Consider the following 16508-nt stretch of genomic DNA (forward strand, 5'->3'; position numbering starts at 1 on the left):
GCCTGGGAGTGAAGCTGTAGGCATAAAGGCTATGGGCCCAGTGGGAAAACAGAATTAGAATAGTTAGGGGGTTGATTTTGATTGACTTAGTCTTGATGGACTGAAAGGCTGGAGGGTGTGCTGTAGATCTCTATGTCACTGTCATCGTAGAATTATAGAATCCCTACTGTGTAGAAGCAGGCTGTTTGGGCCTGGAGCATCTCATCCAGACTCATCCCCCTATCTTATCCCCTTGGCCCTTCATTACCCATGGCTAATCCACCCTAACTTGCACATCTTTGGACTGTGGGAGGAAACCGGAGCACCCGGAGGAAACCCACGCAGACATGGGGAGACTGTGCAAATTCACACAATCAGCTGAAGCTTGGTTCGAATCTGGATTTCTGGCATGGTGAGGCAGTGGTGCTAACCACTGAGCCCCCTACTGCCCCTACTCTTTTATAAAATTGTGCTGTGGCCCTCACTAAAGTTCAGCTTGATCAGTATACAATCTCAAACTCTTCTGACCAACATTGCATTCTTAGGATACTGCAGTGCTATTGCAACTAGCCACAGTTAGCACAAATAGAAGTGAAGGGGCAGGTAAGTGTTAAGAAAGCCTGGAGGCTGTGGAAGGGCTTGGACAGGCTAGGAGAGTGGGCAAAAAAGGGGCAAATGGAATAAAATGTGGGAAAGTGTGAGCTCATGCACTTTGGTAGGAAGAATAGAGGTATAGACTATTTTTTAAATGGGGAAATGCTTTGGAATTCTGAAGCACAAAGGGACTTGGGAGTGCTAGTTCAGGATTCTCTCTCAGGTTAGCATGCAGTTGGCAGGTAGGAAGGCAAATGCAATGTTAGCATTCATTTGGAGAGGACTGGGATACAAGAACAGAGATATATTGCTGAGGCTGTGCAGTGCTCTGGTCAGACCGCATTTGGAATATAGTGAGCAGTTTTGAGCCCCATATCTAAGGAAAGATGTTCTGGCCTTGGAGGGAGTCTGGAGCAGCTTTATGAGAATTATTCCAGGGCTGAAGGACTTGTCATATGAGGAGTGGTTGAGGACTCTGCATCTATACTTGATGGAGTTTAAAACAATGAGGAGTATCTGATTGAAACTTGTAAAATGCTGAGAGGCCTGGATAAGTTGAGTGTGGAGAAGATGTTTCCACGAATAGGAGAGACTAGGACCTGAGGGCGCAGTCTTAGAGTGAAAGGATGACTCTTTAGAACTAAGATGAGGAGGAATTTCTTCATTGCCATGGTAGGCTGTAGAGTCATTGAGTACATTTTTACAGATACAGATATGTTCCTCATTAGCAAAAGGATCAAGGGTTATAGCGAGAAGGCAGGAGAATGGGGTTGAGAAACATATCAGCCATGGTTGAATGGTGGAAGAGATTCGATGGGCCGAATGGCCTAATTTTTCTCCTAAATAGAATCATGGAGATGTACGGCACGGAAACAGACCCACAGTCCAACTCGTCCATGTTGACCAGATATCCTAATCTAATTTAGTCCTATTTTCCAGCACTTGGCCCCTATCCCTCTAAACCCTCCTATTCATATATCCATTCAGATGCCTTTTAAATATTGTAATTGTACCAGCCTCCAGCACTTCCTCTGGCAGCTCATTCCATATGGTCTTACGTTTCACGCTTGCCTTCAAGAAATCCTGTTTCTCAATTTCACTCCTTCCTCTGGAGGTGGGGGTGTCTCAGCAGGAAGAGGGCACCACTGACAGAATGGGGCTCCCTCAGAGCCATATTAATGTGCCTACCTGGAGTGTGTGCTCAACTTTATGGAAAAAAAACTTGAAGCCCCCACACTTTTTACCCCTGAGCAGAATTAGCACACCACAGAGGCAGGACATAAAACCCAGGCAAACTGATTGTTGAAAAAAGGCTGCAGTTATCTTAATAAGACATTACTCTCTATGAAGTTGGTTGCTATCTCAGTATCTAGAGCAACAAACTTGATGAAGCTCAGCCTTGTTACCTGTCAAACACTGGAGCCCCCAGTAATGTTTCAAAAAAGGTAAAGTTGCCACAGAGTTTGAGAGAGATGAGAGAGAGAGACAGACAACTGATAGTGGTTTAACCTGAGGGTCACTACACCTCAGGTAAGGAGAGAGGTTGAAAAGGGGAGTCCTTCATGGTTTGAGAATTGAACTCATGCTGCTGGTGTCACCCTGCATTGCAAATAACCCATCCAAGGTAGCAAACCTTTTGTCAGTACTGTGTGCAGAGATTCACTGTCAGTCACAATTGGGAGTTACATCCTACTCAGTTGTTAGATAGCTGCTTACAATTGTATTCCTCACCATGATAGAACATCAGCATTTAGAAGAGGTTCCTGATGGTAAAATAATTGTTACAGGCAAGAATTTAGATTTTGAAATATTTACAAATCAAATAAAACAATCAGTTTTGTGTATGTGAGAGGACATATATATGAGGAGGAGGGGGGGGGGAATGGGAGAAAAGGCTCTAAGTATATTCAAAAAGCAGTCTCATAAGGGTACTCATCAGCAAAGAGCTGATTTTCACTTCCTTTCCATGTTTTGGGATTCCTAGCAATATATGTCTTTAGAGTTTTTGTTTTGCTTGCAGTTTGAAAAGTTTGAAGTGTGTCTAATTGTCCTCATCCTGAATTAAATCCTGAAATTATCTATCTTCCTCATACAAGAGCTCGTAAGAACTCATTGGACAAAATACCGACAGCTGAAGTGAGAAATGAAACACATAGGAAGACCACACCAGAAGTTCTCAAATGAAGATGTGACCCAGTGTCCGGCTAGCAACATACTGGCTGAACCATGACCACTGCTTTGGGACTGTAACCATCCCACTGTACACCAGACACCTTGGACAGAACTGAGAGGATGTAGGCTGTGATCACTGGGGACTAAGAAGCTTAATAAACAGGAGGTCATAGTCACTGAGCACCTCTGCAGTTCAACTTGTTCTCACTATTCTTTCCCAGCGTGAGTGTAACTGGTATGACCAGCATTTGTTCTGTATTCTTTAGTTGTCCTTGAACGGAGTGGATCTCAGATAGGATTGTGGTCTGGAGTCATTCCTAGGCCACACAAGATATAAATGACAGGTTTTCTTCCCGAAAGTTATGGGGTGGCAAGAAAAGAGGAGCAGAGGAGAGTAAGGGGAGCAGGGTGGGGAGAGGGAAGAGAAGGACAAGGGGAAGGAGGGAGATCAGGGAGAGGGAAGAGGAGCTAGTTATTATTCCATACCACAATCCTGCCCTCTGAGAATTGCAAAGCAAGCCACTCAAGGACAACTAAAGAATGTATAACAAATACATTCAGTCATACCAGCAACATCCACGCTGTCGAAGAATAAAGAAAACAAGTTGAACCACAAAGGTGCTAATTCATTGTGACCTCCTGCTTACTAAGGTTCTTAGTCCCCAGTGATCACAGTCTACACCGTCTCAGTTCTGCCTAGTGTACAGCGTTTCTGGAATGTTAGGAGTGAACCTCAATGAACCAAATGAGTTTTTACAACAATCAACAATCGTTCATGGTCACAATTACTGAGGCTAACCTTCAATCCCATGTTTCCTTTTGATTAATTAATTCCATCAGCTCCCATGGTGAAATTAGAGTCAAGGATCCCAGAGCATTAGCTAAGGCCCCAGAATTGTTAGTCGAGCAACATTACCACCATGTCACCACTTCCCCATCCAAATAACAGTCTGTTCCTTCCATTCACGGCAAAGAGCATCTGTATGTATGGGTGTTGTCAGACACCACATTATCATGGCATAGTTTTAGAGAATGAACACAATGGCACAGACCAACTCTACACATGGAGATGAAATAACCACCTTTAGTGTCTGATCCATTGAGTTTGAGTTTGTTCAATGAATGCTAGCATCCCACTCGTAGACTTCATAAAGAATTTGCTGGGAATTTTTGGGATGACTGGTGTTTGGAGTGGAATTGCAGGTGGACCAGCAAAGACTTTGATCATTATGTTTGAAGTGAATTGGGCAGAACGACTCCCTGGATTTGGTGATGCGATGCCTGACTTGTCAAATGGTTTGCTGACATTGGTGACTGGAATCATGGAACCATAGAAATGTATGGTTTAGAGCAAGGCCATTCAACCCCTCATACTTATGCTCACCTTTTGAAAGAGATATGATGCATTGACACATGTATGCCTTTGTTTTGACATTACCCTGGAAGTTCCTTCAAATATTGCCCACTCTCTTTATGGAGTCAGATTCCAAGCCCATTGTCCCAGATCTTGACAACTCTTTGAATGAACACAATTTTCCTCTTTTCCCCTTTGAATATTTTACTCAAGAAATTTGAATATCCAACCTCTACTTATATTCATCAAAGGGAATTTTTTTTTCTCTACTTCCTCTAATGATCATTTTGAAGGTTTTTATTAGGTTGTCTCTGTCTCTGTTCTGAGGATAAAAGATCCTAACTTTTAAAAACCTCTTCTCCTAATTGAAGTCTCTCATCCCTGGTAGCATCTTATTAAACCTCCTTTTTCTAATTCCTTCAGGGACTGTGTTGTTATTCATTGTCCATCTTTTTATTGTCCATCTCTAATTGCCCTTAAGAAGGTGATGGCGAGCTACCTTCTTGAACCATTACAATCCAGGAGGTGTTTAGTGGCACTCAGAGTGTTCTTCTGGAGGGAGCTCCAGGATTTTGAACCACTGATCTCTATCTCCTTAAATGTGTTCACATTTTCCCGGTTTCCACATTTAATTCTTTGAGGAGGTGACCAAGCATGTGGATGAGGGTAGAGCAGTGGATGTAGTATACATGGATTTTTGTAAGGCATTTGATAAGGTTCCCCATGGCAGGCTTATGTGGAAAGTCAGGAGGCATGGGATAGAGGGAAATTTGGCCAATTGGATAGAAAACTGGCTAACCGGTCGAAGTCAGAGAGTGGTGGTAGATGGCAAATATTCAGCCTGGAGCCCAGTTACAAGTGGAGTTCCGCAGGGATCAGTTCTAGGTCCTCTGCTGTTCGTAATTTTTATTAATGACTTGGATGAAGAAGTCGAAGGGTGGGTCAGTAAATTTGCAGATGAGACGAAGATAGGTGGAGTGGTGGACAGTGAGGAGGGCTGTTGTCGGCAGCAGAGGGACTTAGATATGATGCAGAGCTGGGCCGAGGAGTGGCAGATGGAGTTCAACCCTGCCAAGTGTGAGGTTGTCCATTTTGGAAAGACAAACAAGAATGCGGAATACAGGGTTAACGGTAGCAGAGGGATCTTGGGGTCTATGTTCATAGAAATTTGAAAGTTGCCACTCAGGTGGATAGAGCTTGTAAGAAGGCCTATGGTGTATTAGCGTTCATTAGCAGAGGGATTTGACTTGGTAGAGGTTTATAAGATGATCAGAGGAATAGATAGAGTAGACAGTCAGAGACTTTTTCCCTGCGTACAACAGAGTACGCAGGGAATATAAATTTAAGGTGAAGGGTGGAAGGTATAGGGGAGATGTCAGGGGTGGGTTCTTTACCCAGAGAGTGGTGGGGGCATGGTATGCGCTGCCTGTGGGAGTGGTAGAGTCAGAATCTTTGGTGACCTTTAAGCAGCAATTGGATAGGTACATGGATGGGTGCTTAAGCTAGGACAAATGTTCGGCACAACATCGTGGGCCGAAAGGCCTGTTCTGTGCTGTATTGTTCTATGTTTTATGTTCTATTCACAATACATCAACTGAGATGTATCCAGAGATTAATAATACATTCCAGCGCAATCTCTTTGCTTCTATACTGTATTCCTCTATTTATAAACACAGCAACCCTATTTTAACCACCTTAAATGCACATCCTCCCACTTTTAAGAATTTATGTTATAGACACCAATACCTCTTTCTCATCTGCATTTTTGATTAACCCATGCCTTCCCAATTGGAAAATTTACTTTGTCCCTGGTAATGGATTCCAATGACCTCCCCACCACTAATGTGAACCTGACAGGCCTGTTGTACACTATATAATATTAGCAATCCTCCAGTGCTAATCTACCATCCAATCAAGACTGATAGCCTATGAACATCTCTGTTATTTATTCTTTTTGGCATTCTATGATGTATTCTATCTGCTGGTAACTTTCAGAAATGATAACCTTTTTAAAATATGTTTTCTCCATCTAGTGCTATTTTGTCCATATACATCCTCTCCTCTTTCAATGTAATCCCATAACAGTCCCTTCCTTTGTGAAGACAGAAATGGAAAATGTTCTGCCTCGCCTAGAATATGCACAAAGAGAATGAATCTTGTTTTATTCAAGTTAGACCATTTGTCAATTTAATAAAAGGAGAAATTCTTGCATTATTGATATTTCATGTTTGGCATCAATAGCCAGCCAATTTAGCAACTACTATATCAGATTATATCAAGGCTGCCAAAGAGAGATCTCGATAACATGTACAATATTACTCTCCATTGAATTTGTTGAAACTATAGTTTGAATACAAGTTTGAATGGATGCTTTGCTTAGCAAAAGCAGTTGAGGTAAACATGATTCATGCATTGGGAAGGGAGCTTGATACATGCTTAATTGAGATTGAGACAACAACTAAAAGAACATAATTAATCAAAGACTCCATGTGGAGACTGGTTTAATGAACCAGGTTTCTTTTACTTGTTCACAGGATGAGGGCATTTATCAAGTTAAGAATTGACTACATTGATGCAGGTCTGGAGCCACATGTAGGCCAGATCATGTGAGGATGGCAAATTTCCTTCCGTTAGTGCACCAGGTGGGTTTTTACTACAATTGACAGTAGTGACATGTGTATCATTAAGCCATCTCTTCATTCCAGATTTTTATTGGAAATAATTTCCACCAAAATTCCATAATCGGATTCAAACCCATATCACGAGGGCATTGGCCTAGAGTTTTGTATTATGAGTCATGTGACATTACCACTGTATCACTGCCTCCCCTTGAGGGACACTTTCTGGTTCGTCCATTTTGTACATACTTAAAATCAACTTGTTCTGATACATCATGACATATGTCCGGGGCAGGTGTAACTGGAATCAGGATCTTCTGTCCCAGAAAGTAGGGACATTACTCACTGTGTCACAAGAATACTCCCATGTCAATGTTGTATGTTTGGATGACTTTTTACACACCGAAGTAACGGGATGCAATATTTTTTGTGTTGGAGGAAGGCAAAAGTAATGTCCGGGGGGGGGCAATAGCCCATCCACTTTGAAAGGGTTGTGTGAGGGGAGATGGTTGAATATTTGATGACTTTGCTTCTTTGTAGAACTTTCCCGTTGTAGATATTAAGTATTTTGAAAAGAATCTAGAGAACAGAGAGAAACTTTTTTTCCCCCATTGTTGAGGGAAACTAAGAAAATGGGTCTTAACTGTAAAAGCCAGAATAAAGCCATTCAGGTGAGAAGTCAGGAAGGATATATCTCCACAGAAAAGGTGCTGAAGGTGTAGCATTTTGCAAGCTATAGGTATTGAAGAATATAGAGCCAAAGCTTGTGTAAAGATGTAGTGAAAGGGGAAGAATGATAACATAGACTATGCTCGCCTGTGGAAGGAGCAGATTGGTTTTTCCTTTATCCCATTTGTGCTGCAGGTGTTCTAATTTGACAATTCTAGACAACACCAGTGCCAATATCAGTAACAATAAGATTCCTGATATAAAAGCCGCTAATCTGGTCAGATGGAGCCCAAGTCAAAAGGAAACCATTGTGCTGGAAAGGGTTGCCATAACGGTGGAGTGATCCATGTTCTTCAAAGCTTAACTCAAGCAGCCTGGCACATGTCTGGTTCAGATCGCAGTGGCGAAACCTATCCTGTTGTTCTTGTAATCAAATTCAGTGTAATATCGACCAATAAAGTTGGCACCCAGGATCCAGACAGGGCCAGCAGGCGGGGGGATATCGAGTCCAGAAAAAGTAAGTGTGCAGACGTCTTCCCCAAACTGGGATTCCTGTAAAAATCAAGGAACATAGATCAGTCCTTGTGTCTCTTTGATCTAACTAAAAGACTCAAACAGATGGGCTTTTTTTCTTTCCTTTCATTCTTCTTAATTACAGCAGAAAATTTGTACAAAATGTGTAGTAACTTCCCGCTAGCCCACCAATCCCCCCATCACAAACAACAGCATGGCACATGACATTCCCATGTTTAGCAGAACTGCTAAAGTTAACTGACTTTAAACATGTACTAAAGCATTACAATCTCAATGCCAGGAATTTGCCCAAGGCTTCCATCTATGCTAATAAATCAGTCCTTTACAGTTTTCTGAATAGAAGCATGGATTTATGATTTCATTGAAGGCACTAAGGTACATCAAAGCAAATTTGAGGTTGTATAATCAGATCTATATTCAATGTCAGCTTGTGCTTCTTTCTGTAGGGATAGTACAGGCTACCATTATATAGATAAGGTGGCTAGTCAGAGGCTTTTTCCCAGGATGGAAAGGTCAATGACAAGAGGGTGATGTGTTTCTGATTGGCGAGAAGCATCATCTCTTCCACAAGGTCACAGCCCTTCACAATTAAGGGCCAGAGTCAACTCTTGGATCAGATGTTTGGGAGAGGTATCCCCTGCATCTTTTATCTGGAACATTGACCTGGGATTTTAATCTGATTTTTCACCTCTCCGAGTAGATATCCTGTTTATGTGCAGGATATCACAATTGCGTGGGAAGGTTGGATTAACCAAGGGGTCTTGTCCCATTTCTCATTATTTGCATGAGGACAATAGAACTTCCTTGGAATTACCTACTTATATACATGGGACTCAGCTCACCCTAACTGATCAGGAGTCCCAACATCAGTAAAATGGTCAGAGCATAAATGCATGCACACACACAAGTACGTTGATAAAGAGCAAAGAACAATCTAGCAGAGAAACAGGCCCTTCAGACCACCCCTACATCAATTCTGATCCTTATTTAGACCTGCTACTTATTGCCCATATGCGGTTTCTATCTCTCTGTTCGTCTCCCATTCATGTGTCCATCAAGACACACCCTAAGCTTTGCTAACGTACCTGCTTCCACCGCCTCCACTGGCTGTATATTCCAGGCACTCACCACCCTCTGTGTGAACAATTTTCCCCACACTTCTTCCCTAAATTTTCCCCCTCTCACCTTGAACCTGTGCCCTCTTCTAGTTGATCTTTCCACCCTAGGAAAAAGCCTCTGACTATCCACCCTATCTATGCTTCTCATAATTTTGTAGAGCTCTATCAGGTCGCCCCTCAGCCGTTACCTTTTCAGTGAAAATAATCTCACCTCTCCTCATAACTAAAACCCTCCAGACCAGGCAACATCCTGGTAAACCTTCTCTGTACCCTCTCCAAAGCATCCGTGTCCTCCTGGTAGTGTGACAGCCAAACCTGCACACAATAATTTGGAATGTTAACTAAAGCTTTGTACAGCTGTAACATAATTTGCAACTTTTGTATTCAATGCCCCACCTGATAAAGATAAGTGTGCTGTATGCTTTCTTGACTACCTTATCCACCTGTGTTGCCACATTCAGGGATCAGTGGTCCTGTACACCCAGATCCCTATGTATATCAGTGCTCTTAAGGGTTCTGCTATTTATTGTATAATTTGCACCTGACTTTGATCTTCCAAAATGCATCACCTTACATTTGTCAGCATTAAACTCCATCTGCCACTTATCTGACCAAATCTACAATCCATCTATATCCCACTGCATTTTTTGCCAGTCTTTTTCACTATCTGCAACTCCAACGATTTTGGTGTCATCTGCAAACTTACTGATCAGACTGTCTTATCCCTTATACTTCTTGCACTGAAGCAAATACAGTACAAGCCTTAAGTTCCACTGAGCTCAGCAACCTCTCCCTGACTGCTGTTCCTCACACACAAATATATGCTCATATACAAACGCGCACATGTACAAATGCGTACATATACAAAAAAACTCAAAGAGGTTCACATGGACACACAAGACACACGCGCATCTGCATACACATGTGAACAAGCAAACCCTCATACACACACAAACATACATTTATACACCCAGAGATACACATACCCCTCACAGATATAAACATACACACATAGAGACATATACATACACATATGTGAATCCACAAAGAGATTTACATATCCAGATGTATATACTCAGACATAGATATACTCACACACTGAAATATTCATGTACAATATAATTAAAACTCACCTTCATAATGTAGTCTTCACCCTTTAATAAATAGGTCCTCCCTCCCATGTTGAAAGAAATGTGAGGCAATAGATGGATTTTGTCACAGTTCACGATGTACTACATGTGAGGTGAAAAAGGCAGTGACCAGAACAATAAGATTAAGCCAATCATGATATCAAAAATTGGTGCCTCTTTTTAAAAGTCTGTTATTTGCATCCTAGTTCTGATGAGAGCAAGACAAAAATCTTACACTTCCAGTCTCCCTTTAGCAAAATTTAATACCCAAGTCTCCAAATAATTTCAATCATGACATACTTAGATTTCCATCCTGCTTTTAGATTGATCTCAACCTTCTCCATTAATTAAGAAATCAGTACATCACCAATTAAATGCAGCAACAGTGGGTGAAAATCTATTGTACAAGTTATCATACTCCCTGAAAATGAGGAGTATTCTTGTGACGACAATCTACATGTAGATCTTTTAAGTTCGCGAGGTTTGGTTCTGCTGACCAACAAGCTCCTCTACTTCTACAATAATACAAATAAAAGAAAGAACGGCCAATGCTGAAGACTTGAAACAAAAACAGAAATTATTGGAGAAACTCTGCAGGTCTGGTAATAACTGTGCAGTGATGTGGCCAGTGGTTATCACTGCTGCCTCACGGTACCCAGGGACCCAGGTACGATTCCAGCCTCGGGCAACTGTCTGTGGGGAGTTTGCAAATTATTCCCTTGCCTGCTTGGGTTTCCTCCGGGTACTCTGGTTTCCTCCCTCAATCCAAAAATGTGCAGGCTGGGGGGGTGGATTGGTCACGCTAAATTGTCCACAATGTTTAGGAGTATGTAGGTTAGGTGCATTAGTTAAGGGAATGGGTTACTCTTTGGAGGGTTTCAATGGACTTGTTGGGCCAAATGGCCTGTTTCCACACAATAGGAATTCGATGATGAAAATAGAGTTGATGTTCTGAGTCTACTCAGTAGACATGAAATGGTAACTCTAATTCCCTCTTCACCGACACTGCTCAAGTTGCCTCTAACAATTTCTGCTCTCCATTCTGAGAATTGACATTCCCACTTTCTTCGTAAGTTTTGAGAAGATTTGTAGCTCAGGTTGAGGTTCTGGATGTAGGTTTGCTTGCTGAGCTGGAAGGTTCATTTCCAGAAATTTTGTCACCATAACTAGGTAACATCTTCAATGAGCCTCCAGGAGAAGCACTACTGGTGATTCCTGCTTATTATTTATATGTTTGGGTTTCTTTGGGTTGGTGATGCCATTTCCTGTGGTGATGTCATTACCTGTTCTTTTTCTCAAGGGGTGGTAGATGGGGTCTAACTTGTGGTTGTTGATAGAGTTCCGGTTGAGTTAATCTACCAGTCCATCCACCACCCCCTGAGAAAAAGAACAGGAAATGACATCACCACAGGAAATGACATCACCATAGGAAATGACATCACCGACCCAAAGAAACTCAAACATATCAATAGAAGCAGGAACCATCAATAGTGCTTCACCCAGAGGCCCACTGAAGATGTTACCTAGTAAGGTGATGAAACGTCTGGAAATGAACCTTCCAGCTCAGTGAGCAAACCTACATCCATTTCCACTTTCTGTTGTCATCAAGTCCAGGAATGATACTTGAAGCCAGAACATCTGGCTCAGATGTAGAAATGACTGACAGTGCGCCATAAGATTGCCTCATTTGAAGCTAATAATGGTTGAACCTTAAAAACTCATTATTCAAGTTGTTCTAATGTCCTTAGTTTTTGATTAAGGTCCTCTAATTCTTCATAGTTTCAATACAGAGACAGTTTTATAAATTCTCTCCTATCAATTCTCTTCTCACATTACCAGATTCCCTGTTGTTGCTCCCTGTCTTTGTAAATTAAAGACATAACAGCCACCTAGGTTTGTCTAATGCATCATTTCAGTTGTATGACACTATAATCTTTTACTATAAATTCTGTGTCCTATGATCTTGTCCTGCTGGCTGCTTGATGAAGGAGCACTGCTCCGAAAGCTAGTGCTTCCAAATAAATTTGTTGGACTATAACCTGGTGTCGTATGATTTTTAACTTTGTCCACTGCAGTTCAACACTGGCACCTCCACAACATCACTTATTGCTGTAAGACCCACTGCTTTCAAGCTGCTTCTGTTTGAATGAGAGGCCAAGAGAGGCTCGAAAACACATGCCCTGCAGAGTCAGCAGTTAGTCAGAGTTAACGTGTTGACTTGAATTGGGCTGGACACCACAATGCCACAAGCCGCATGAAAACTGCTGACACTGCAGCTAGGGATCTGACGCCTATGGTCTGAACATCCTGCGCTATGTGGGAAATCCTAGGTGGCACTGGTGGCTTGGAGCAGGAGGTGCCTGTGGCTTGTGCAATTTGAGCTCCAGGTTTTGGGGGTGGAGGAGGAGCTGGGGGCTGCTATGGTGCGGTCACGAGGCTGAGGCAGTCGTAGATAGTTTGTTTCAGGGTGTGGTGTCAACACACATCTTAACTAGGTGCAGGCACCTGGAGGTGAGTTACTGCATGAGGGAGGGAGGGCTCCAGGCAGCTAGTGAGGGAATCTCCTGTTGCAAAACATTTCTTGACATTGGAAAATGGCAAGAATGTTGGTTCCTGGGTGGAGACCAGCTAGAGTCAAGACTGTGGCACTACAGATGGCCCAGCTACTGAGACTGGTAGGAAGAACTATGAAAGGGCAATAGTGACAAGGCGTTCATTAATGAGGGGAGTAGCCAGCTGAGTCTGTGCCTGTAGATGTGACACCAAGATAGCATATTGCCCCCTGGGTGCCATTGAGGGAAACAAGGGAGGAATATCATGGGCCCTGGTAGTAATTTACAAATCCTGTCTGGTGCTACAAAAAGAGGTAAGAGGAGCGAGAAATTGAGAAACAAATTTGTAAGAAGATTTCAGTTATCTGTAAGAATAATAGGGTGGTCGTGGTAGGGGATTTTAACTCTCCAAACATAGACTGGGACTGCCATAGCGTTAAGGGTTTATATGGAGAGGAATTTGTTAAGTGTGTACATGACAATTTTCTGATTCAGTGTGTGGATGTATCTACGACAGAAGATGCAAACCTTGACCTACTCTTGGGAGATAAGGCAGGGCAAATGACTGAGCTGTCAGTGGGGGAGTACTTCGGGGCCAGCGACCATAATTAATTTTAAAATAGTGATAGAAAAGGATAGACCAGATCTAAAAGCTGAAGTTCTAAATTGGAGAAAGGCCAATTTTGACGGTATTCGGCAAGACCTTTCGAAAGCTGATTGGGGGCAGATGTTCGCAAGTGAAGTGACGGCTGGAAAATGGGTAGCCTTCAGAAATGAGATAATGACAGTCCAGAGAAAGTATATTCCTGTTTAGGGTGAAAGGAAAGGCTTTTAGGTGCCTGTGACCAGTGGAGTGCCACAAGGATCGGTGCTGGGTCCATTACTTTTCGTCATTTATATAAACAATCTGAATGTGAACATAGGATCCACAGTTAGTAGGTTAGTAGATGACACCAAAATTGGAGGCGTAGCGGACAGCAAAGAAGACTACTTCAGATTACAACTGGATCTTGATTAGATGAGCCAATGGTTGAGAAGTGGCAAATAGAGTTTAATTTAGATAAATACAAGGTGCTATATTTTGGGAAAGCAAATCTTAGCAGGACTTATACACTTAATGATAAGGTTCTAGGGAGTGTTGCTGAACAAAGAGACCTTGGAGTGCAGGTTCATAGCTCCTTGAAAGTAGAGTCGCAGGTAGATAGGATAATCAAGAAGGCGTTTGGTATGCTTTCCTTTATTTGTCAAGATTTGGGAGGTCATGTTGTGGTTGTACAAGACATTGGTTAGGCCACTGTTGGAATATTGCATGCAATACTGGTCTTCTTCCTATCAGAAACATGTTGTGAAACTTGAAAGGGTTCAGAAAAGATTTACAAGGATGTTGCCAGGGTTGGAGGATTTGAGCTACAGGGAGAGGCTGAACAGGCTGGGGCTGTTTTCCCTGGAGCGTTGGAGGCTGAGGGGTGACCTTATAGAGGTTTACAAAATTATGAGGAGCATGGATAGGATAAATAGACAAAGTCTTTTCCCTGCAGTGGAGGAGTCCAGAACTAGAGGGCATTGGTTTAGGGTGAGAGGGGAAAGATATAAAAGAAACCTGGGGTGCAACTTCTTCATGCAGAGGCTGGTGCAATTGCAACATTTAAAAGGCATCTGAATGGGTATATGAATAGCAAGGGTTTGGAGGGATAAGGGCGAAGTGCTGGCAGGTGCGACTAGATTGGGTTGGGATATCTGGTCGGCATGGACGGATTGGGCCGAAGGGTCTGTTTCTATGCTGTACATCTCTATGGCTCTATGATTCTGTGATAAGCGACAATGAAAACCATGAGGTTCTAGGGGTCAAGTGAAAGGGCAAAAACTTGGTAAATGTAGGTCATGTAGGTAAGTGTGAGGTCATGCACTTTTGTTGGAAGAATCAAAGGGCATTCTATTATTTAAATGGAGAGAGACTCCAAATAAAGTGTAGCTCAGAAGGATCTCGTTCTTGTGCATCAACTGTGAAGTTAGCAGGCAAATGCAATTAGTAGTTAAGAATCGAAATTGAATTTTGCTCTTTACTGCCAGGAGGTTGGAATTTAAAAATAGAGAAGTCTTCTTACAATTGTAAAGGGTGTGATGTGGAGTACTATGTCCAGTTTTGGTCCCAGTATTTGAGAAAGAATGTACTGACATTGGAGTCAGTTCAAAAGAGATTCGTTAGGCTGATTCTTGTGAATTTAGAAATGGGAGCAGAATTATAGAATAGGGGGACACTCATTTAAATCTGACCGTCATATTTACATATTAAGATTAATATATCCTCCCAATCTTTGACTTTAATCAATGCATTATTTGTGCTAGCCTACAGTCATGATCTCACCCTTCCCTTTTCATCTAGGCTTATTAGCATACCTCTTATTCCTTCTCGTACCTACAGTTCCCTAAACATCATCGCTATTCACCTCAACCATTCCTTATGAGAATGCTGAGCAGTGGGTTCTCAGAGAAGCACTGACTCTTGACCTTTGTTTTTGGGTCAGTGATTGACTGAACCACCGGGGAATGTACCCATTGGTTCTTGATAAGCTGTACAATAATAAATTGTGTGGTATCACAAACCAAAAGGACAAAAAGTTCAAAGGTAACATTCTGTTCTTTAAACTGCTTAAGGGCCAATAAATGTGTCTGAGCCCTGGGAAATAAACGCACAGCATCATATATTATTTAAGTAGACGATTCAATTACAGCTCAGTAAAATAGACTCTCCACTTGCAACTACTTTGACTAAACAACAGTAACGATGGTGATGGGTTTTATATGACCATGAGGTGTGGGAAGTGTATAGCTTCTCTCGGAAAATTTTTAAAAATCAATAGATGTCTTAAATGAGGGCCACTTCGAAGATCAGTCTTACATAGGTTACAGAGAACATACGTCATTAAAAACAGGCCATTTAGCCCAAGTGGTTCATGCTGGTATTTATGCTCTACACAAGCCTCCTCCCATCTCTGCCTGTTGTTTTGAAAGGTCTCTCATTTATACATAGTCAGAAGTCATACTACACCAGGTTATAGTCCAACAGGTTTATTTTAAATCTCAAGCTTTAAGAGCACCTGGTTGTGAGACTTCTGACTTTGTCAATCCCAGTCCAACACTGGCACCTTCACGTCATGGCTACCATTTATACATAGTTTTGGAATTTGGATTTCAAAATAAAGGCAGCTGGGTGCTGGTCTCTACAGTGAAGGGTTTCATTTTGCTGACTTAGAAAGAACTCACCAAACAGTCCATGGCAAAGTAAATTAGAAAGAGACAGTTAAGTAAAAAATTAAAGAGTTGAGATAGGATATAATTTCTCTGGACTCAAGTCTATGTGACAGATAGATTCCCTATAGTGTGGAAACAAGCCCTTTAGCCCAGCAAATCCACATTGGCTCTCCGAAGAGTAACCCACCCAGACCTGTTCCCTTATTACTCTACATTTACCCCTGTCTAATGCACCTAACCTAGACCTTCCTGAACACTATGGGTAATTTAGCATGGCCAATTCACCTAACCTGTACATTTTTGGATTCTGGGAGGAAACCACATAGACATAGGGAGAACATACAGACTCCACACAGACAGACACGTGAGGCTGGAATCAAACCCAGGTCCCTGGTGCTGTGAGGTAGCAGTGCTAACCACTGAGCCACCATGCCACCCCAATCAGTTGAATTTTTGTTCAGCAATGCATTTTAAGATCATTGTAACTTTTTTTTTAAGGAGCTTGTGTTTTCTATTTTTCTTTTATAAAATAAACT

The 16508-nt window shown here is 42.1% G+C and overlaps 1 protein-coding gene across 2 annotated transcripts in view; it reads right to left on the reverse strand.

The window, feature by feature from the left end:
• Positions 1 to 6242: 6242 nt before the first annotated feature.
• Positions 6243 to 16508, reverse strand: part of ren (renin) — a 47128-nt gene continuing 36862 nt past the window's right edge. Inside the window, exons 8-9 of one of the 2 annotated variants that reach the window (XM_043716428.1) lie at positions 10172 to 10270; positions 6243 to 7938 (exon numbers count right to left, since the gene is read on the reverse strand). In XM_043716428.1, the coding sequence (XP_043572363.1) occupies positions 7777 to 7938; positions 10172 to 10270 (261 nt within the window). In that variant the 3' untranslated portion in view covers positions 6243 to 7776. The remainder of the gene's footprint in view (positions 7939 to 10171; positions 10271 to 16508) is intronic. The other variant, XM_043716429.1, reaches the window with a different exon arrangement.

The sequence above is a fragment of the Chiloscyllium plagiosum genome, chromosome 26 (assembly GCF_004010195.1).
Source record: "Chiloscyllium plagiosum isolate BGI_BamShark_2017 chromosome 26, ASM401019v2, whole genome shotgun sequence".
NCBI lineage: Eukaryota > Metazoa > Chordata > Chondrichthyes > Orectolobiformes > Hemiscylliidae > Chiloscyllium > Chiloscyllium plagiosum.